At 39.3% G+C, this 24,168-nt stretch overlaps 1 protein-coding gene across 1 annotated transcript in view; it reads left to right on the top strand.

The window, feature by feature from the left end:
* Nucleotides 1-8,337: 8,337 nt before the first annotated feature.
* The window catches only part of LOC137026613 (probable G-protein coupled receptor 153), a 70,804-nt gene continuing 54,973 nt past the window's right edge, over nt 8,338-24,168 (top strand). The window contains exon 1 of the mRNA XM_067394009.1: nt 8,338-8,690. Coding sequence (XP_067250110.1) covers nt 8,338-8,690 — 353 coding nt within the window. The remainder of the gene's footprint in view (nt 8,691-24,168) is intronic.

Below are 24,168 nucleotides of genomic sequence, written 5' to 3'. Positions count from 1 at the left end.
GTTAAAACTTCACACATTCTGGGGACATCAGAGACTTATTTTACATCTTGTAAAAGTGGCATTATATGACCCCTTTAAAATGTATGCAATGTTTAATATGGAGCCAATGCAGTGTTGTTTATTAAGCATGCAGGGCAACCACCCAGTAGAGCATAACAATAATCTAGCCTTGAGGTCATGAGCACATGAACTAACTGTACCGCATTCGTCATTGAAAGCATATGTCGTTGTTTAGATATATTTTTAAGATTGTATGCAGTTTTACAGATGCTAGAAATGTGGCTTTCAGATGAAAGATCCGTATCAAAGAGCACACCCAGGTTTCTAACTGATGACGAAGACTTGACAGAGCAGCCATCAAGTGTCAGACAGTATTCTATGTTATTATATGCAGAGGTTTTTGGTCCAATATTTAGAATCTCTGTTTTTTTCAGAATTAAGCAAGAGGAAATTACTAGTCATCCATTTTTTTTCCATATCAGCTATGGCCCTAGTACTAAGCCTCCATACTGATCTTGTGATCGGAATGACATCTCTTCATTTACTGTTACAAACTGATAACGGTCCGATAAGTATGATTTAAACCATGCCAATGCAATTCCACTAATGCCAACATAATTTCCGAGTCTATTCAAAAGTTGTGGTTGATAGTATCAAATGCAGCACTAAGATCCAGTAACACTAATAGAGAGTTACAACCACGATCGGATGATAAGAGCAAATAATTTGTAACTCTGCCTTTTCTAGTGTTTCTTATGGTAGATTCGAAATTGGCCTGTAATTAACTAATTCTCTAAGATCAAGTTGTGTTTTTTTTTTTTTTTTAATAAAAGGTTTAATAATAGCCAGCTTAAAAGTTTTAGGTATGTATCCTACTGACAATAATGAATTAATAATATAAAGAAGAGGATCTTTGACACTTGGAAGCATCTCTTTCAGTAACTTAGTCAGTGTAGGGTCTAACATACAATTCTTCCTCTCCTATAGCAATGAATTAATTAAATTTTTCCTTAGGGACACGACAATTCACTGATGCGATAACGTAGTAGACGGCTGCATGGTTATAATTTTCTCTCTAATATTATCAATCTTGCAAGTAAAGAAGTTCATAAAGTCATTACTGCTGTGCTGTTTGGAAATGTCAGAAGTTGAAGCTTTATTTCTTGTTAATTTAGCCACTGTATCAAATAAATACCTAGGGTTGTGTTTGTTTTCTTCTAAGAGAGTCAAAAAATAAGCAGATCTAGCGGTTCATAAGGCCTTTCTGTATGCAATAATGCTTTCTTTCCATGGAATGCGAAAAACCTCTAGTTTTCTTTTCTTTCAGCTGCACTCCATTTTTCTGGCTGCTTTCTTGAGGGCCTGAGTGTGCTCGTTGTACCACAGCGTTGGACTGTTTTCCTTAATCTTCTTTAAGCGCAAAAGGAGTGTAGCAAATTAGCTCAGAGGGGAAATATTAATATTAAAAATCAATTAATCAGTTCATCCAACAAACACTCAGTATTGAATATTAATTCTAAGAAAAGGGTATTTTTCATGACACAAGTAAAATAATTCTTTCTTAGCATGTACAGCATTTAGAGCGTGTAACAAGACCAGGAATCGTTAAATTGACATTGTTGCAAGCAGAGAATCAGAACTAAATATGTATTGTGCACAAGTTTTATTAAACTAAACACAAACACAACTAACCTAAACAAACACAGACACACAATCACACATACATGGGTAAAATGGAAAGTGACAGAATGAAGCCAGAAATGGAACAGGGAATGAAGCTATGGAAAAAGAATCATTAAACCATGAAAAGAACCACCAGTCTCTGATTTCAAAACACATTGTTAAGAGGATTTTACTGCTTATACCAAACCTTTGTTTAGTTAAAAAATTTGATACTTGCACTGGAAGCAGTCTGTTGTTCTGAACAGGATCTTGTTGATTCCATGAAACGATGGTGTTGAAGTTGCAATCGATTTGTTCTGCATTGAATGAAGAAATGATGACAAACTTGCATGGTTAGTTTGACTCTTGTAGTTGGGAGAGAGTTCTCTCTCTCCTGGGTAATCACATGGCTGGAGTGGACTGTGTCCAATGTGCTGGAAGTGATAGTTCTACCATATTTCTAACAGGGAGTAGGTTTTGCAGCCTTGGCTAGATGTAGTATACATGATATGAGATAATGATCTGAGATGTCATCGCTCTGCTGCAGAATTTCAATTGCATTAACATCGATTCCATGTGACAATAGATCTAAAGTATGATTACATGTATGACGTGTTGTCTAACTCCAGTAGAATTTAGAATCTCTGTAAATGTCAATCCCAATGTGTCTTTTTTATCATCTACATGGATATTAAAATCGCTAACAATTAGGACTTTATCCGCAGCCAGTACTAACTACGATAGGAAATCAGCAAATTTTTGATGAAGTCTGTATGGTGCCCTGCTGGCCTGTATATAGTAGCTAATACAAATGTCAAACGGGATTTATCACTTACTCCAGATAGCATTACATAAAGCAATATTACTTCCAAAGAATTTTATTTGAAATTAAAGCTGCAAGCAACGATGAAAGGGCCCTCGTACCCATGTCACCACCACCTGGTAGCTTTAGGAAAACAGAGCATGGTGGGCAGTATGCATTTAAGTATATAAATATAGGAGGGCTACGTCAGTCATTTGTATTTGACACACTTCCTGCTACCAGCTGGTGGCGATATGACTAACTAAATTTTGGCATGTAGATGTCTTCAGGGCAGAGCACTTATAAAACGTGAAGTTTGAGGCAAACTGGACATTGTATGTTTGAGTTACAACAACTTCCTGTTTCATGACGATAATAGCATGGTTTAGCACTCAGCTAAGTGTTGCTAGTATGTTTTAGAATGTAGCATGTTTAGCACTCAATTGCATATTTTAGTATGTTGTTAGTAGTGCATCACAGTGTTAAACACGTCACTTCCTGTTGCCAGTGGGTGGTGCTATTACTATAACTGAATATTGTCATGTAGATGTGTTCAGAGCAGGACTCTTTTCAAACATGTAAAGTTTGGGGCAGATTGAACATTGTATGCCTGAGTTACAACAATTTCCTGTTTCAAGGCGAAACATTAGACTTTGTCAGGCCACCACGGACATGCCGTTCAACAAAAACTCAAGATCTTTGCAATTTGACATCGCTAAGGAATTAAGATTAGACTGACCAAATACGATGCTGTTCTGGTTAAATCTCAATAAAGAGTTAATCACAGTGAAAAACATGACATTTCATGTTGCCTGCAGGTGGCGCTTTCACTGTAACTGAATATTGGCATGTAACCGTCTTCAGGCCAGGACTCTTTTCAAACATGTGAAGTTTGGGGCAGATCGGACAGTGCCCGAGTTAGAATAACATCCTGTTTCTTGGCGAAATGTCAAATTTTGTCAGGCCGCCACAGACACACCCTTCAGTGAAAACTCAAGAGCTTTGCAATTTAACGTCGCAAAGGCCTTTAGGTTAGACTGACCAGATATAATGTTTATTTGATAAAATCTCTAGGAGGAGTTAGTTAAAGTACAACATCTGGAAATGGCAAAAACTGCAAAAATTTTGCAGAGAAAATTCAAAATATTTCACTTCCTTTTGGATTTTTAGATTTTGCTCCCAAGGAATTTTTTGTAGGTATTGGGCTGTTACATGTGTCTACCGAATTTCATATTTGTACGTGAAACATAGCGTGAAGGGCATTTAATTGAAATTTTGTAGGTGGCGCTATCAAGCCATTTTGCCACCTGTAATTTTGAAACCCATATTAGACGTACATTTTCACTACTTCTGGCGTGTGTGCAAAGTTTAATGAGTTTACGAGCATGTTTAGGCCCTCAAAAATGTGATTCATTCCAGAGAAGAAGAATAATTGACTGAGCAATTACAATAGGGTGCTCACACCTCACACCATCAGTGCTCTGGCCTATAACTAATGACCTCTGAGTAATACTGAAGATATTACTATAAATTACAGCAACACCTCCCCCCTTTGCCTTTTAGATGAGGCTTGTGTTTATAACAGTAATCTTGGGGGTGGACTCATCTAAAGTAATCTAATCATCAGGTTTTAGCCAGGTTTCTGTCAAACACAGCACATCTAGGTTATAATCTGTAAACATATAATTTACAATAAGTGCTTTTAAAGAAAGGGATCTAATATTCAGCAACCCAAGCTTTTTCATTTGTTCATCTGTATTTTATTTTATTTTATATACTGTTTTTTATTTGTTGAACATCAATTAAATTTTTACCCTTAAATGGGTTTAGTAGTTTTTGTATTTACTAATTCAGGGAACAGACACAGTCTCTATGTGATGATATCTAGGTGGAAGCGTCTTTATGTGTTCAGATTTATCTGACATCTGTGATGTGAGACAGCTAGCAGATGGTTGGTTTCAGCAAGATTAGTCAAGGTTCAACTCTAAGACTATGTGCCATATTACTAGAGAGAAGAACGGCACCATCCCAGGAGAGACGAATACCATCTCTTTTTAACAGGTCAGGTCTGCCCTAAAAACGTTTCCAATTGTCTATGAAACCTATATTATTCTGCGGACACCACTTAGACAGCCAGCCATTGGGTGACAACAGTCTGCTAAGTATTTCATCACTCCAGCGAACAGGGAGGGGGGCCAGAGCATATTACAGTGTCTGACATCATACATATGAGTCATCATACATATTGTTGTTGACAGAGAAGGCTATACTAAACATGTGGCAGGCAGTGCAAGTGACAAAAACAGGAGAAGGTGACATGACTTGCCATGTTTGTTGACTGATTCAGGCTTACCACAGTTGTTTGATGGACTCATAGAAAGAGGAGCTTGAGAGAAAAAGACGGTAAGCACAGATGACAAGTTAACAGGCTAGCAAAATGCTAATGCATTGTGCTAGCAATAGCGATTTAGATAAAAGCTAGCGGTGTCAGATTAATGTGATAGGCAATATTAGACAATATCAGATTGTGATGAGTAAGTTATATTAAGCAATATAAACAACAAGGAATAATAGTAAGTAAAGATTCAAAACAAAGCTACAAACACAAGCCACTCAGCAGCGAGGCAGACAGGAAGCGGAAGCAGCGTCACTGTGTTTGTGTAAAACACAGTGTCAATGCCAGACGCTAGAGTAGCTTTTTGGGGGGGGGGGATGGAGTGCTGATGCACAAATGGAAGCCTCTGCATTCTGACTTTGACAAGAGATTCACCAAAATGTACTACCTTCTGATTATAATTTGCAAATTGTATAACTAGCTCATGAAAAAGCTTTATCAGGACACTGATAAAGCTTTTTCTGACATAAACCTGCCATTGTTTTGCCAAATATATAATTTTATGGCCTGGTTTAAAGTCATCTGTGTCAAAATTTGTTTTTCCTTCCTACTTAACAATTGGCAGGTAACCCAAACCAAACCCATACCAGTTCTCGGGAAGCCATTCAAACATTAATCATTGACTGTGTAGGGCCCTTGCCTAAGTCAAAGTTGGGTCACCAATATGTCCTGACTATTATGTGACCTATGACTCGTTACTCAGTGAGCACTTGCCGTCACAGAGTTCTTTGCCATTGTCTGTTCATGACTATGCCAGTTCTTTTCGTGAACGACTTCAGACTAGGATGTAAGTACAGTATGACCGAAAGAGTGTAGAATGTACTTTCGAGCCCAGTGAGTCTGTGCTCGTCTTGCTTCCTGAACCTAAATCACATCACAATGACATTGCAGGCTAGGTTCTCTGGCCCTTACACAGAACAGAGGAAGCTAAGTGATACAAACCGCATCATTTGTACTCCTGATTGTAAACGTAAGAGTAGGATATGTCATCTGAACATGTTAGTGAAGTTCCTAAATGTAATTTAGGGAGCCCATCTAATCTTCCAATCAACAGCCAGAGTATATAAGCAACTGCTTACCTCTCTTCAGTCTCAGCTGTTCCAGCATCCCTCCACCTCCCCAAACTCTACCTTCATCTCAGGTACCTTGCCCTATGTAATCATATCCTATATCTATTCACTGGGGGGGTATATCAGCTATATTAGCTAACCTAATACCCTAAAGATTATATGGGCAAACGAACTCGTTAAAAGGCCTATGTTGTACATAATGTTACTAAGGATACATCCCTCGTTAAACCAGTGTCTGTGTCTACAATAGTTTTGCCAAGTGGGTTAGTGGCAAAGATGCTCAAATTTCATGTGTTCGCTTGCAGAATTCTGATATTTTGGGTAATTTAAAGTCCTACCATTTTCACCTGTCTTCAAGCCAGTGTGAAGCCAATGATGTGCTGTCCCAGTACTATGTCATGATATTGATGTAGGTGACAGTCAGCCAATTAGCCAACAATCCAAAAAAAAAAAAAAAAAAACCCTGATATTTAGGTTTAGTATCTACATGACCATGGTCCTGCCATGCCTAGTCAAAGTCCATGGAGTTCACAATGTATGCTGGTACCTAAATCTGACTCAACTTTAGATTTTGTACTGACTACCATAAAATCAATGCTGTGACTAAGCCAGACTCCTTTCCACTTCCAAGAATGGAAGATTGCATAGACAGAGTTGGTAGTGCAGGCTATGTCACAAAATTAGACTAGCTAAAAGGGCACTGGCAAGTTCCCTAACACCTCATGCTTCAGAAATATCAGCATTTGTAACATCTGATAACTTCCTACAATACATATTAAATGCTCCTACTTTCCAACATCTTATGAACAGAGTACTGTCAGTGTATCTGGATGATGTAGTGGTGTAGTCAAACTCATGGGAGGATCACTTGGTTAAGTTGGATGGACTAACCTTGACCCTAGCAAATTGTGAGTTTGCTAAGGCTTTTGTCACATATCTTGTGTGTGGGACAAGGTCAGGTGCAACCAGTGGAAGCAAAATTTTGTGCCATTATTGAGTTTTCTACCCAGATTAACAAACGTGAGTTGTGGCGTTTCTTGGGAGTGGCCAGTTATTAAATTTAGTAACCAGGTGCTCTGAACCGTGCCTGAGCACGTTTGACCCCCAAAGCCCGGTTCATTTGACTAGTGTGATCGCTCCGTTCCGTGCCTGGGCGTGGTTCATTTAGGCTTGGAAGAGTTGGTCCAGAGCACGGTTCAGTTGGGCTTGTGCGTGGTTCGCATGCAGTGTGAGTGCTAACCGTGCCAGAGCACGGAACAGCTACTACTTTTGTGTGTGCTACTGTCATCATTACAACGCTAAACAACAGTCGTGAACAGTCGGGAACAATCATGCTCGGGCTCGGTTCAAGGCAACCTTGCCTAGTGTGAGTACACCCTTAATAAAACATAATTTGTCAAAAGTCATGGGAATTAATTGTTAATTAAGATCCTCAGGAACACTTAATAATTGCAAACAGGTGAGTTAGAAAAATGTTGGAACTGCACTCTGCAAGGTGCCATAGGGGTTTATTAGAGCTTGAGTTGCATCTTCCCCTTCATTATGGAAAGCATGCCAAAGTAGTTTAACATTTATCATTGAAAGATTTTATTGGCATGTGAACTTGTGAATTTCTTTGTGTAAAACATGGATCATAATTGTGACTCCCTCAAGTGCATAAGCTTATGAGAAGAAGAAAAAATCTCAATGTACATTTTGTGAGTCCTCAGAATGCTTTTGTTTTATTGAAAACATTTGTAACACAATAATGGCAATATATTTCCAATGATTAGTTACTACAGTGGTTCTTAATTCCAGTCCTGGTGCACATTTTGTATACCTCTTTCATCTGACACAATCATTTCAGTTCATAGAGCTCTCTCCTAACAAGCTGATGGTCTGAATCAGGTGTGTTAGATAAGAGAGACATAATGTGCAGAAAGGTGGGCTGCCAGGACCTGAATTGAGATCCACTGGGTTACTGAAATACAAATGTTAATCTGGCCCAGCAATCTGTAAGAATTGTAAAAACCAAAAATGACTGGAAAAGTCATTGGATATTAGTGGTCAACTGAATCTAGTTAAATCGAATGCCACTCTATATCCTCCATCTTCTCTGTCTCTTCTCTGTTTCTTCTTGTCTCTCCATTCTTGTCTTATCAGTCTTTTCAAGACCTGTCATGCCTTTCTTTTTCAGGATTTGTACAGCACTGGACTGGCTCTCAGTGCACGTTCTCCTCCTATGCCCAACCCCAGTGCCCCCTCACACTGCTATGCCCCTCGCCCTGTCCTCTCAGCACATCCAGAGGAAGGACTGCCTGTCCCTGTAGGAATGCCTGTTCGGGCCTGGCACCTGCCTCTGCCAGCGGCTGCTCCCATACCTTTCACCATTCCACCCCCCACCAGCTCTCACCAGCAGGCTGCTCATCATGAACGATGAGGTCATCAGCACTAATGCACTGGCCTGGCTGGTCTGCTCGGGAGTGTCCATCTTGGCCAATGCCTGGGGAATCCTGAGTGTGAGCGCCAAGCAGAAGAAGTGGAAGCCACTGGAATTCCTCATCTGCACACTGGCTGGCACGCACATTCTTAACATGGGCATCCCCATCACCATGTACTGTGTCATTCAGCTGCGCCGACAACACTCCAACTATGAGTGGAATGAAGGACTCTGCAAGGTCTTTGTCTCCACTTTCTATACCCTTACCCTGGTCACCTGTTTCTCAGTCACCTCTCTGTCCTACCACCGCATGTGGATGGTCCGCTGGCCGGTCAACTATAGGTAAGTGAAAGACACTTGAGCTGACCTTTGTTGACATAATAATTGGATTTTCATTTTAATTTATAGTGTGAAAATTATTACATTTTGAAAATGCTTACCTATTAAAAAATTTTTATAAGATAAATAAAAATGATAGAACACTCTGAATCATATTCCATTTAAGTATGCCAGTGTAAATGCAAGTTAAGAAATAGTAAAATCCTTCCATGATGTTACCTGCAATGTGGAGGTCAAAGCAAATTGTTGTTGATAGTTGTTTAAGTCCTGATACATGTCATGCAAAAAGACTTTTGGGTCATTCTGTGTCAAATCAACCAAATTTCGAGAAACTTCCCAGGCTCAAATTTTTTATTTTGTTAATATTTATTTCTATACAGAGACAAACAAACGTAACCCGTGCTGGCAAAATGATTCACAATGCACAAATTAAAAAAAAAAAAAAAAAAAAAAACCTTCAAAATGGTGTATGATCATTACGATTTGAAGTCGATAGAGTCCAAGTCAATTTTGAGAAAAATCAAGTGAAAGTTTTCTGAAGGTTCTGAAATAAAATCACCTAGCTAATATACCTTAAAATCCCTGGTAATACAAGGCTCGAAATTGCGACCATTTTAGTCGCATATGCTCTCAAAATTTAACGTGTGCGATCTTAAAATATATTTGGGAGCATTTATGCGAGTGCAAATAATTGTTGAGGTGCAACCTGTTTTCATTTCTTTACAAAACGTTCGAGATTACAGCACAGTACAGTATGTGCCTGCTGTGAGCTGATACAGTGACCGGTCTATCACACAACCAATTAAACTTCATCTTTATGTGCTTAAGTTTAAATCAGATTTTAGGTTGGTTAATATTAGCCATCAATCACTCCCTTTCACGGCGCTCCGTTGTCACATGACAGGGAGCTAGCGCGCAAAATATAAAGAGCTGAAGAGAGAAGATGAAAAGAACCGTTACACACGACTCGACATTAACACTTCAGTTTTTATATTTAAAACATATGATACAGTTAAGCAACATTATACGACCAAGAGTAAAACTTGTTTTCCTGAATATCCTGAATAAAACATCACGATTGAAAATGTAACACTGATTTCATACAACAGTTCAATGAAATGTAAAAAATAGTTAAAATTAAATCACTTACATTTTAGATGCAATAGTGGCTGTTTTTGTTCTTTTTCAGCAGCAAAAATAGTTGCAAACAAAGATCACAGCAGAACCAACACGCATGACAACAAAATCGTGTTTTCATTACTGAATGATTCAGCATTTTGAACGAATCGGTTGAGTCAAAGAATCAATGACCTGTTCATAAACAACTGTGTCATTATTGAATGAATCATCCATTCGAACGAATCGTTTCAATGAATGACTCAATTACTCACTCATTAACATGGTCACCTGCCGCCACCTACTGGCGGTTTAGTTTCATGTTTAAAAGTAATCATTCTTTCCAACATTTCTTATTTGTATATTCAAAAAAAAAAAAAAAAAAAAAATCTCATAACATTATTTAATGCAGTTGTAATTTTTCAGTGTAAATTATATTTGACTGGTAACAAACCTATAGTATCTTATTATTCTAATTGCATTTATTGATCAAATTATCCCCAAATTATCAAATTTAAGAATTTAAAATGAAAGATGAAACATTTAATAAGATTAGGGGAAAAAGCTCTTTATAAATGGTAAAAGCCCTTGGAGTAAATATGCAGGTTTAAATGTCAAAGCTGAGTGAACACAGATGAGAAAATTGCTTCAGTAAATTATATTTACAACACAAAAATAAATTTTTTTCCAGACAAGCAACTTTTTTATTTGGACAAGCGAATGACAAGGCTTTTTATGCTGTTTTTTTTTGCTGGTGCTCCTAACTTTTTGAAGTTGGGAGCACCAGTGCTACCAAGTAAAAAGGTTAATTTCGAGCCCTGTAATACCACCAAATTTGGCACAAACCAAGTCAAAACCCATATCTACAGGAAAAATAAACATATTAAACTTTTTTCCATGATTCCACAGTTATTTGATTAACATTAATGAAACAGACAGCATATTAAGACCTACTGTACCACATGTAGGCTATCTAATATAACGTTACACATCAGATGTTTTTTCCCAACTGTTAGCCAAACGTTCACTTAAGACACAACAGATAATGTTTGCATGAATACTCACCAAGACAGATTTTTTTTTAAATACTGTGATTCTGTGTGTATATCGGAATCGCACGCTGTCTGAGGCGTTTTTGTGTGCGCGCTTCGGATCTGTCAGTCAGCGCAAGCAAGATCGTTTTGTTTACATCAGCATTAGTTTGAAAATCACATTTCATTGGTTCAAACTCATGCCAACAAGAATTTGCTTTGATGAATATTCACAAAGTTGGAATGCTGCGCTTTAAAATGATACCACCGCACTTGTGCTGAGGGAAGTGCCAGTCCTCCAGAAGTGAGCAGAGAAAAACAGCATTTTTTAAGGAAAGGTACTCCTCTCAGAAAATATTCAAATAATGATACTTTTAGATGTTTAATTGCTATTTGAATCATTGGGAATGCTAGACAAGGACTTAATGAACTAATTTTTGTGAAAACCTCAATTTCGAGCAAAATGAACATTTTTCACTTGTTTTGCCTGTAGCTCGAAATTAGCATGTGTGCATTACAACTCATTTTGCCAGCACGGGTCACAAATAGTAATGGAAGCCAAAATATTAAATGTCACAGATGTATATTTACTGAGTAATCCATTATTTTGTAAAGGGGGGTCAAAATGACAATTTTCACCTGAGATTAGAAAGACGGCAGCATCATTTTATTTTTACACAGAGATTGGTAGGTGTATTAGTAAAATCTGTTGACTTCAGCAATCTTTGTTTCATTATATGCCAACGGTGACAGTTCAAAAATGACAAAAAGCACTTCTTGTGTTTTTTGCCTCAAGTTTGCATGCCTGTAACTCAAGATGTATTAAAGATATCTTAATATCCTTTTAGATTCTGGTTCTTAACAAACTTTACTTTTCGCAGGACCTCTGGTTGAGTTGACACGGAATGACCCTTTTACTGTTATCCTTTGAAATAACCTGACCAGTGCCCAAAAGTTGCAATAGTCTTTTGTTACCTATTGTGATGTATATCCAGTAGCGAACTGTGACTCTCAAACCTTGGCCCTCTCACCCCCTTCCCTTGTTGGGGGAAAAGTAAACTCAGCCTAGAAATCAGCCTAACTACTGTGTCCTCTTCTATAATACTGCATGTTACCTTTACATGCCACAAGCAAACATCAGAGTGAGCATGAGAATTCACCAAAATTAAACAAAAAGTAATAAAATGCAAATCATCATTACAAAAACTTGCTTCATCACACATTCGGTGTGTCATTTCAGCGGAATATGGTGACAACTGGCTACAAAACCAACTAAATTTAATGCAAGCCGATGCATCATGACAGCACAGACACTTTCTCATATGTTGATAATAAATCATATCATTAGACTGGCAGAGCAGCCGATTAAATGTTAAAGACCGTATTAAACGTATGATTTGAGAAAAAATTTAACTATTATGCAGAATTACAGCAAATGTGCTCTTTAAAAGTTGATCTCGAAAACGGCGTGGATGATAAATTAACAACAATATCCTCATCATTAATGTTGCTTGCAGTGTTCATAGCCAATAGCTCTAGCTGTTTTATCCACAGGGGGCGGAACGCGTCATAAACCTACTGATAACAAGCCCCACCCATTAAAAGGGATGATATGATTGGTCAATTTTTCTCTCAATTGAAATTCATCTCTCATTGACTTGCTATGGCTTGGCCTTCTGTAATTTCACAGCTGGACCACCAATCACTGAGCTGAAAGCATTAGGCAGAAACATCCTAATACGGAGAAAACGGACGTCAGCACAACACTCAACACAACTCAAACTTAATATGCAAATTTGAAAGGTTTATTTCCTGAAAAAGATTTAGATGTTTATTATCAAATTATAAATTTCTAAAATAACATTAGAATTGATGACTTTTTATTAAAAAAGGTTTTACTTTTTAAACTATTATTTAGAAGTTTGTAAATATTATTTTTTATAATAGTTGAGGCCTCTCTGAGGAACCTGACGGTTCCCCACTTTGTATATCCAAGGGAAATGGCTTCTCGAACAAGAAAAAATGTAGGATGGGGTTTGATTTTGTCCATCGGGATTTGATTTGATCTAGCAGGGCAGGGCAGGGCAGGGCAATGCAGAGTCTCGTTCCCTGTTCTCAGGGAACCATGGTTACATGCGTAAGCTGAGATGTTCCCTTTCGAAGGGGAACTCAACTCTGCGTTTCAGTACACTTTGAGGAATGATATACCCATGCCACCATGCTTAAGGAAAGTGGATGCCAAAAGATGGCTAGACAAACGTCAAGCAGTTTCGAAAGAAACGCCAGATAGCAACTCACCCTCGGGTCACACAAAGGCTGTCAGTGGCAGCATTCCCTACGGCCTACAGCCCAAGCTGAGCCTCAAAGAGGCCTTCCGTAGAAAGCCTACCAAGGCTGCTCCAAGGCTTCTGGGACCAAATCTTCAGAGGAAAGAAGGTCCCTTTAAGGGAATGTGGCCAGGGAACCGAAAGGAACCCCGGCCAGCCACTATAAGGGGAACGTAGTCACCCTAATGCCACCAGGGAGGCCGATCTGGTCTGACAAAGGACAGACTTAGTCTTGGCCAACCCTGTCTGAATACAGAATCTCAACATCGCATTCTTCAGAGAAGAGAGCAAGTAAGAGCAACTGCAGAAGGGGCAGTAAGCAACTCAAACCCACACATAGAGACGGGCATTCTGGAGAGCAGAACTCAGCTGAATGCTATAAACCCTCTTATTGAGGGGAGTAAACTCTGCTCAATCCTAGGATCTACTCAGCGCTTAATTATTTGCACTGAGGAGGCTGTGCGCTGAGAGACCCTGCTACAGGGGAGCACAAACCAGCCTGGGGCTGACCCTAAATGGGAGGCCTCATGGAAGCCTTCAACCAATGATCAGCTTAGGGAGCCCTAAGCACTATTAAAAAAACAACCCTAACAGGGGAGTACAAAACTCAACCTAACAGATAGACCATACTGTAGGCACATAATCATGGAGGCCAGAAAGGGGCCTACAACATGACAAAAGTTCTGCATAGAGAACTACATATCACACTAGTATACTTAGTCACATAGTGGGAAGTCCAAAAGCAGCCTGACAAGGCTGCACACATGAACATCTAACTTGCTGGAAGCAAGAACAAACTACATGACTTAGTAACAGCAGATAAGACTGTGAGTGCTCACATAACAGTCCATCCAATACAATCCAGCAAGCAGTGTACTCTGTAAAAGAAACTTTTACTCTATAAAGCAAGAGGAGTACAACATACGCCATCATGAACTAAGGAAGGCCCAATAACCTCAGTCAGACACGTGGCGTCAGCCTGTGGCAGTGTTTCAAGCTCCAGGAGGGACAAATAACCGAACTACAAGGAGGTTAATAAGTCACCTGGGGCCCTGGCCAACCAGCAGCATACTCAGAAAAACACCTCTAACTCTCTCAGCGAGAGGAGTAGACTATAACATACACCAGCATGTTCTCAAAGGAGGCCCAGAAGGCCTACCTGTCAACACGCGGCGCTAGTCTAGTGGCCACTAAAGTTCTAGGAACAAAAATAGAACCAAGTTACTTATGAGGTAGCTACTTAGCTCAACTAGAGCTAAAGGAAAAACCATGCTCAAGGAAGCAAATGCAGAAAAACTGAACAACAGTGCGGTTTAACACAAAAACTCACCCTGAGAGGCAAGCCACTCAGAAATGTACTCAGTAAAAGCACCTTTTACTCTCAAAGCGAGTGGAGTACACAACCGAACTCCAACATGCTACACAGAAGGCCTACAAGACCTACAAACACAAGACCTGCAAACACGTGGCATCGGCTAGTGGCAATCATAACCACACCAGCCAGCAGGCCATGCACCCAGTAAAAAACACCTTTTTACTCTTAAAGGTGCCATAGAATTGAAAATTGAATTTACCTTGGCATAGTTGAATAACAAGAGTTCAGTACATGGAAATGACATACAGTGAGTCTCAAACACCATTGTTTCCTCCTTCTTATGTAAATCTCATTTGTTTAAAAAACCTCAGAAGAACAGGCGAATCTCAACATAACACTGACTGTTACGCAACAGTCAGGATCATTAATATGTACGCCCCCAACATTTGCATATACCAGCCCATGTTCAGGGCATTAGGCAAGCCAGCCAGTATTAATGTCTGGAGCTGTGCACAGCTGAATCATCAGACGTTATGCAGGTAAACAAGCAAGGACAATAGCGAAAAATGACAGATGGAGCAATAATAACTGACATGATCCATGATATCATGATATTTTTGTGATATTTGTAAATTGTCTTTTTAAATGTTTCGTTAGCATGTTGCTAATGTACTGTTAAATGTGGTTAAAGTTACCATCGTTTCTTACTGTATTCACGGCGACAAGAGCCGTCGTTATTTTCATTTTTAAACACTTGCAGTCTGTATAATTCATAAACACAACTTCATTCTTTATAAATCTCTCCAACAGTGTGTAATGTTAGCTTTAGCCACGGAGCATACTGTCAAACTCATTCAGAATCAAATGTAAACATCCAAATAAATACTATACTTACATGATCTGATGCTGCATGACGAACACTTTGTAAAGATCCATTTTGTTATATTAGCTGTGTGAACTTTGTTTATGCAATGTATTATAGAGTCACAAGCTCTAGTCACAAGTTCTAGATAGTGGGGCCTAGCATACACTGCATACACTTATCTATGCAAAGATAAGGGCCTACCACCTGAGAAAACAGCACCAGGGAGGCTACCAGATACCAATCTGAATGGCTAGGGGTTTTTCCATACCCTCCCAATCTCAAACATGGAGATCAGGAAGGAATGGAAAGCCTACGGGAGCTACAGCACTTATGAACAGAAAGGAACCGCTCGTCAAGCCATCCGCGTGCGGCCCCTTTCTTAACGCGCCCTCACAGTAGCCGCAGCCTGCCAGAAGCACGTCCCACAAACACCAGCAGCTCCGCATATAAAGCAGCCAGAAAAGCTCTCGCTGCCGGATGCGATGACGTCAAACACGGACGTCATCGTCATCCAACAACTCATTCTCGTCAGCCCCGGGGGGTTGAGAGAGAATGCAACTCTCTCAAACTTCCCAACGAGCTCACCTGCAAGCCTCAGCACAAACAGGGCCAAAATCACCAGGCACAGATGCGGACACCTCTTCCCTCGAGAAGAGCGTCAAACAAGAACGGAGCATCCCGATAGGTAGACGTTCATAGTAAAAAACAGAAAAACACAGACAGCGCCCTCAAGCACTGTCTATGCGTGCTTCTCTCCCAGACAGAAAACACCCAGAAATGTGTATATCAAGTGTCAAAACCTGGGATACAGATGAACACACTCTCTTGAAACGATTGTAAGGCATAATATAGATTCCCTTACCGGATTCAATACAATCGTGATCAGACAGAACAGTCCCGAAATACGAAAAGATACTGACTGGTTCTCTAGGCGCTCCTTATATACTTTCAGGTTGTGCTATGATGACGTCATAGGCTGTCGCCGGCCAATGGTATTGGAGTGTTTTGATTCTTGGCTTTCAGACATCGGTTCACGTGTAACGTTTCCAAAAGCGTACTGAAACGCAGAGTTGAAGTTCCCTTTCGAAAGGGAAACTACAGCCACTGTAATTTCTTGAACATGAATATGTGGACATCAAAGCATGCAAACTGGGTGGGTTTAAACTTTTATTTTGAAATCGCAATGAACAACAATTTGCAAATTTAGTGTTGGCATAGATTTACAAATGACTTATGTTGCAAATCTTATGAAATGGCACAAACTGCGTTGACAAATGATGTTTTATTAACAAAGTTCGGGAGGAACACATTCAAATGATCTAACTAATCATCACATCACTCAAACCAGCAGTCGGCAATCAGCAATCAACATGTCTACCCAATCATCATGATTGGAGACACACACACACATTATAGGATTTTTTAACCATTCTATTAGAAGCACATTTGTGAGGCAGTGATGTTGGCAAGAAGGCCTGGCTCACAGTCTCCACTCTAATTCATCCCAAAGGTGTTCTATCGGGTTGAGGTCAGGACTCTGTGCAGGCCAGTCAAGTTCCTCACAGCAAACTCGCTTATCCATGTCTTCTTGCTTTGTGCACTGGTGCGCAGTCATGTTGGAACAGGAAGGGGCCATCCCCAAACTGTTTCCACAAAGTTGGGAGCATGAAATTGTCCAAAATCTTGGTATGCGAAAGCATTAAAGGCCCCGATATACTTCAAACTAAGTTCTTTTTCGTTCTTTTTTAAGGAGTAAAACGAAGTTTGAAATGCGTGAGCAGCGATATACTGTAATCGAACATCTGACACTGCCCACACTGCTGAGAGCGACGGTTAGATGAATATGTAAATACGCGCTGTACACTTTCTTCTCAGTAATAAAGTAAACACAACAAAAATGAGAAAACTGCAAGCATTTTTATAGAAAGCATAAAAAAAGCGTCTGATCATAACAACATTGGAATGTTAGCACAAGTTCTGCAAATTAGCACTCCAGTCACGTCACGTTTATATATATTGCACTTTATTCAATAGATTGCTTAAAAGCAAGCAGCTTTACAGTATCAAACATGAAAAACAGTGTCAGTGCCTCATTTCATCAGAAGCACAACTTCATTTTGTACTATAAAGCGGCTATCCAGTGTGTTCATGTTTTCACCCGCGGAGCTCTAACCTCAACAAACCCTACAGACTAAATGAGTGAGAGAACAGTTCCACGCGAGTGAAGTTGGAGCCTCGGCGCACACCTCCTATTACATTACCGTCACGGACCAATGGTAGTACGAAGGTGTTTTGCAGCCCATTCCATGAAGCTCTCTACACATTGCACTTGAGCTAATCTGAAGGCCACATGAAGTTTGGAGGTCTGTAGCTATTATCTGCAGAATATATCTGCAGAAAGTTGGCGACTTCTGTGCACTGTGCACTGTGCGCCTCAGCATGCGGTGACCCTGCTCTGTGATTTTACGTGGCCTACCACTTTGTGGCTGAGTTGCTGTTGTTCCCAATTGCTTCCACTTTGTTATGATACCACTAACAGTTGACCGTGGAATATTTAGTAGTGAGGAAATTTCACGAATGGACTTACTGCACAGGTGGCAACCTATCACGGTACTACGCTTGAATTAACTGAGCGACCCATTCTTTCACAAATGTTTGTAGAAGCAGTCTGCATGACTAGGTGCTTGATTTTATACACCTGTGGCCATGGAAGTGATTGGAACACCTGAATTCAATAATTTGGAGGGGTGTCCCAATACTTTTGGCAATATATATATGGGTCATTCCTGGGATTTGATAATATTAAAAACTTTTTAAAGTGGTGGTTCACCAAAATTAATTGTTAAAAACTTTTCACAGTACTTTGGTATGTCCATTATAATGAATAAAAATTATTTTTGCAATTTAATAATTTTTATCATAAAATAATGTCTTATTTCTATCGTACACTAAGCATTTTTTCATGTCCCTGAGGCACTTCACTGAACTTGTACTTTTATTTAACAAAATGTGCACAGTGTCTTTAATTTTTGGCAATATTGAAAGTATTTATTTGTATTTGCTGTCTTGTAAAAAATAATTTTCTAAAAAAATTCAAGATATTTTATAAAAAAAAAAAAAACTGACTGTAAAGTTATGTCCCTCAGTCTGAACTCAACCCCGTCACGCCAGCCATTCTCCGCCTATAATAATTTAGACTCCACCCATATGTGAAATCATTATCCAGAAATAACATCATTCAGGTCTCTTTTACAGTGGTGCAAAAGATGGTAAGGGGTATCATACTTTTTATTCATATTTTTGAGGTGTATTATAGTCAGGGACGGGTACTGTCAAGCTTAACAACTCAACTCCATCACATAAAATTAAAGGTGCAGGAAGCAATATCTGAGAAACACTGTTGATATTTGAAATCAACCCCTCGCTTCATCACTCCACCCCCAAAATACACAAACACGCAATACAAGAGTGGATGACTTTATCATAGCTGAAGCAAAGCAAAAAAATGCTTCTCAAAAAATAAAGCAAAGATGACGAACAAACAACAAGGAAGAACAAAAAATGAACATCTCCTTTTCTACAGTCTTTCTTCAAATCTTCCTCTTGCTCACTCTATCTCCTCCCCCATCATGTGTGGACACACCCCTTACTGCTGACTGGCTACAAGTGTTTTGTGGTGCTCGCATGCAAATGTGTTGACCCAGAAAGAAAGGCACAATATGAGAGAGAGACAACATTAAAAAAAAAAAAAAAAAAAAAAAAAAAAAAAAAATTAAAAATTGAAGGCAATTTCTCCCTTCAAAGTCTCTTAGTCTTCAACCCCGTCACACTATTCTCAACTATTATTTTGGAAAAATTTATTTTAATTTTAAGGTATTTTTTGCTGATTACCACCTGACATGTTAAGGACTAACACAATAAAATTGTGGTTTTAGTTAAACATCTAAATTGAAAACATTTTTTTACAAAAAGAGACCGGAGACACACAATTTTTTTTTTTTTTTTAACTTCAGTCCCATAAAAATGTGAAAATGATCATAAATGTTACATTTGTATTTATTAAATTGTTATGAGGGACACATGAGCAGTAGGTAGATGTTTGTTTTATTGCAAGTTTTGCGTAAAATATTTTTTAAACCAATTCCATTTTGTCCGTTACGGGTTGAGAATAAAAGGTGTTTGTAACTGAAAAAAAAAAAAAAAAAAAAAAAAATAAAAATAATAAAAGATCTTTAATGCCTGAGGTGAGAAAATATGATTTGTTGGAAGTTTAATATGTAATGATGTGGGGTATTTAGAAAATTAATTCTATGTAGTAAAAAAATTATATGTAGTTGAAAAATTCTCTCTCTCGCTATATATATATATATATATATATATATATATATATATATATATATATATATATATATATATATCTTTTCATGTGACAACACTGAAGAAATGACACAATGTAAAGTAGTGAGTGTACAGCTTGTATGTACAGTGTAACAGTGTAAATTTGCCGTCCCCTCAAAATAACTCAACACACAGCCATTAATGTCTAAATTGCTGGCCACAAAAGTACACCCCTAAGTGAAAATGTCCAAATTGGGCCCAAAGTGTCAATATTTCTGTGGCCACCATTATTTTCCAGCACTGCCTTAACCCTCTTGGGCATGGAGTTCACCAGAGCTTCACAGGTTGCCACTGGAGTCCTCTTCCACTCCTCCATGACGACATCATGGAGCTGGTGGTTGTTAGAGTCCTTGCGGTCCTCCACCTTCCATTTGAGGATGCCCCACAGATGCTCAATAGGGTTTAGGTCTGGAGACATGCTTGGCCAGTCCATCACCTTTACCCTCAGCTTCTTTAGCAAGGCATTGGTTGTCTTGGAGGTGTGTTTGGGGTCGTTATCATGTTGGAATACTGCCCTGTGGCCCAGTCTCCGAAGGGAGGGGATCATGCTCTGCTCATTCATGGTTCCCTCAATGAACTGTAGCTCCCCAGTGCCGGCAGCACTCATTCAGCCCCAGACCATGACACTCCCACCACCATGCTTGACTGTAGGCAAGACACACTTGTCTTTGTACTCCTCACCTGGTTGCCGCCACACATGCTTGACACCATCTGAACCAAATAAGTTTATCTTTCTTGTGCATCAACTTTAAAAGAGGCTCTCTTCTGGGATGACAGCCTTGCAGACCAATTTGATGCAGTGTGCGGCGTATGGTCTGAGCACTGACAGGCTGACTCCCCACCCTTTCAACCTCTGCAGCAATGCTGGCAGCACTCATATGTCTATTTCCCTAACACAACCTCTGAATATGAGTATATTTATGGTCTTAAATATTCATATTTATATATTTTTATTAATATTAATATTGAGTCAAATGATTCCTTCCAATATTTCAGGGCACCAGTCAGGAATCTCACATTGATAATAAAGAACAATCATGAAAGATTGTTGACTGAATTAGAATTTTATAAATTGGAGGAAGTTTATCATCTGACCAATTTGAAGGATTTAGTGAGATTTGGGCGAGCTTGTAGAGCCTTTGATTATCAACACAAGAATGACACAGTTTGCAATAAAATGAATTTATTAACAAAAAGATATACAAGAGTAAAATATCACACTCACTAAATACCAAGAAGGAAAATGACTAAACTACTAAGGAAAAATGACTAAACTACTAAGAAAATTATTTATTATTTATTAATCAATAATCAAACAGAAACTACAAACTACAACACAAATGGATGTTAACAAAACTGAATGCCAAGTAGATGAGCAACGGATTGGATGAAGCAATGAATGGGTAAATAGCAGTCTATGAGGGAGTCAATTGTGGTCTTTCTGGATGCTGGTATGAAATAGTAAATAAGCATTTACTATGAATACAGATAATGTGTCTAATGTATCTGTCTGTGTATGCTGACCCTAGATAAACAGTCTCTACACAAATAGCAATCTCATTTAACAACAACCTAATGCCAAGGCCTTTGGGAAAAGGTTTGGTTAGCTTATATTTACATTTCACTTGGTCGGGTGATCAGTCCGGGAATGGGAAACGTTGTCCACTGGTATCCTTCCGTGTGCAGTGGGAGACTGGATTGCTTTCCAACAGTTGCAGAGTGCTTGAGGTCTTTGTGTAATCTAGCGAACTGTAGGTCAGATGGTGGTCGGTCCATAGGATCTTCTGTAGGTTGGAGGTACTTAAGTTATGCAGGTCAGGAGCCAAAGTCCTCTGCAGAAGCAGCTGGATTGCTTGAAGATCCGTGCGGTGAAAGGTTTACTCGCAAGAGTATCACCTGGGTCGTGCTGTTGTTCTTCCCTCGTCAGGTCAGAAACTCAGAACAAGGGTTTGTTCACTTGGGAAGCTTTTATTCCTTCCCGTTGGGGAGGGGATTACTAGTCCCCACCTTTCCTGCTGTGGTGATGTGATTGGGTCATAGCATTCAAGGTGTCTGCCCATCACATCACCTTCCCATCCTGTGGAACTTGTTGTATTGTCCCAAAATACAGAGTTAAATAAGACAGTGTCTTTAGGACCTTGAAAAATGCTTTATTTCTTTTTCAAACCTTTCTCAAAGTCCTTGTGGCAGTGTTCTGAACTCGTTGAGTCCAAACTTGTTGGTTGAGGTATCACACTTCTGTCTCAGTGGGTGCAGTTGCATTGGCTTTTATTCCAGGTGTGGAATAAAAACCAACTGTGCACACTGTGTGTTTCCTGGATGAGTAAAAGGATGTATAGGGCATCTTCCTTACAGTATTCCTGTCCATTTTTGGTGATTTAATTTTTTGTGCACTTCCGGTTGACAGGGTACACTGCCGTGTTTGGCTGCCGCTCCTCTCCGTTTTGTTTTTGTTTATTTTGAGTTTTCAAGAGGGTTTTGGAGCATGTGAAGACTGCCTATTTTATTGCCATGCAGGAATACGCATCACCCGTTGGATCACTGTTTTTATTATTTGTTTCCTACTGGAATCTACTCTCCTGCTGTGTCTCCAATGGACTTACACCATTGTGAGGTTACGGCTGGTGTGGACTTCTCCAACATGGCTTTAAGGTACACTGCTTGCGAACTGTTGAACCTTAAAGGAAAGTTTTATCTGGCAAATTACATATATGCTCGCTGTTGGAATATTGAGACCTAAGCGCTATATACATCGCTCATCAGGACGCAACTTCTCTTGCTTGTCATCTAATACTGTTGCTTATCCTACATTTCTGTGCAAATCTCAAAGGCTGTCGTGTAGGTGTATGGGGGTTAATTTTAACAACCTATCGGCTCTTTACCCTCTGGAGCCTGAGGCTGATTTGGGGCCTGGAGAAGTTTTGACATGCCCTGACATTTGTGCTTTTTTCAGTTGTTCATAAACATATTAATGGAAAAGTGTCATTACACTGTATTCAGCACAAACTAGGCTACAATAATATGTGAGGAACATGTATGTATATGTTTGTATTTTTGAAGGAATAACGTTTATGCGTGGTTATTGAAAAAACAAAAAACTTAAGTCACTGAAATAATGTCAAAAAAATAATATTATATATGTGTTCACAAGACTTCTGCGTATTGGAGGTTGTAGACTAGAGTTTTTGCTTCAAAATTCCTTGATCCTGCCTACTCCTTCATATAAAACAATATATTGATTTAGTTTTTGTAAAACACTTTTTGTCAAGAAACACAGTATGCGTGGAGGCGTGAATCATCATGAATAATGGGTCATTTACACCTGAGAAGACAAAAGAATCTCATAAAGAGATCTAATGAGCTGCATATTAATGAGGCCTCTCAGTCAGGTAGGCTGTGAAAAAACCCTCTGTGATCATGTCTCAAGCTTATCATGGTGTATATCAAACATACAGAAAAAAACAGCAATACTGTGAAATATTATTACAATTTAAAATAATGGTATTCTATTATATACTTTAAAATATAATGTATTTCTGTGATGCAAAGTGTCTGAACAATTATGTTACCTCTATGGCATTTCATATAGGCTTTTAGCTTAAAAGCATGCACATTTGGAGAAATATTGATGGATTCTCATATGTTTATGTCAATTTTCTATACAGAGGAGTAATATTTATTCAATATTTATTGTCATCACTATGAGCGCTGGATACTGTGTTTTCAATTAATATTTGCAGCCAGAGGGCACTCTGTGCACCTTTATTCCACAAATGCCTCCTAAAGAAGAAAAGGCCATGTGACAATCCAGGAACTAACCGAACTAACAGAGCTTCCAGTGCAATGCAAAGCGTCGGATGCAGTCATGTAAAGCATGCTGCCACTGGACTCTAGAGCAGTGGAGACATGTTCTCTGGAGTGACGAATCACGCTTCTCTGTCTGGCAATCCGATGGACAAGTCTGGGTTTGGCGGTTGCCAGGAGAACAGTACTTGCCTGATTGAATTGAGCCAAGTGTAAAGTTTGGTGGAGGGGGGATTATGGTGTTGGGTTGTTTTTCAGGGGTTGGGCTTGGCCCCTTTAGTTCCAGTGAAACGAACACTTAATGCTTCAGCATACCAAGACATTTTGGACAATTTCATGCTCCTAACTTTGTGGGAACAGTTTGGGGATAGCCCCTTCCTGTTCCAACATGACTGCGCACCAGTGCACAAAGCATGGATGAGCGAGTTTGGTGTGGAGGAACTTGACTGGCCTGCACAGAGTCCTGACCTCAACCCGATAGAACACATTTGGGATGAATTAGAATGGAGACTGCGAGCCAGGCCTTCTCGTCCAACATCAGTGCCTGACCTCACAAATGCGCTTCTAGAAGAATGGTCAAAAATTCCCATAAACACACTCCTAAACCTTGTGGAAAGCCTTCCCA

The sequence above is a fragment of the Chanodichthys erythropterus genome, chromosome 9, assembly GCF_024489055.1.
Source record: "Chanodichthys erythropterus isolate Z2021 chromosome 9, ASM2448905v1, whole genome shotgun sequence".
Taxonomy (NCBI): Eukaryota; Metazoa; Chordata; class Actinopteri; order Cypriniformes; family Xenocyprididae; genus Chanodichthys; species Chanodichthys erythropterus.
This window is presented reverse-complemented; position numbering and strand designations above follow the sequence as displayed.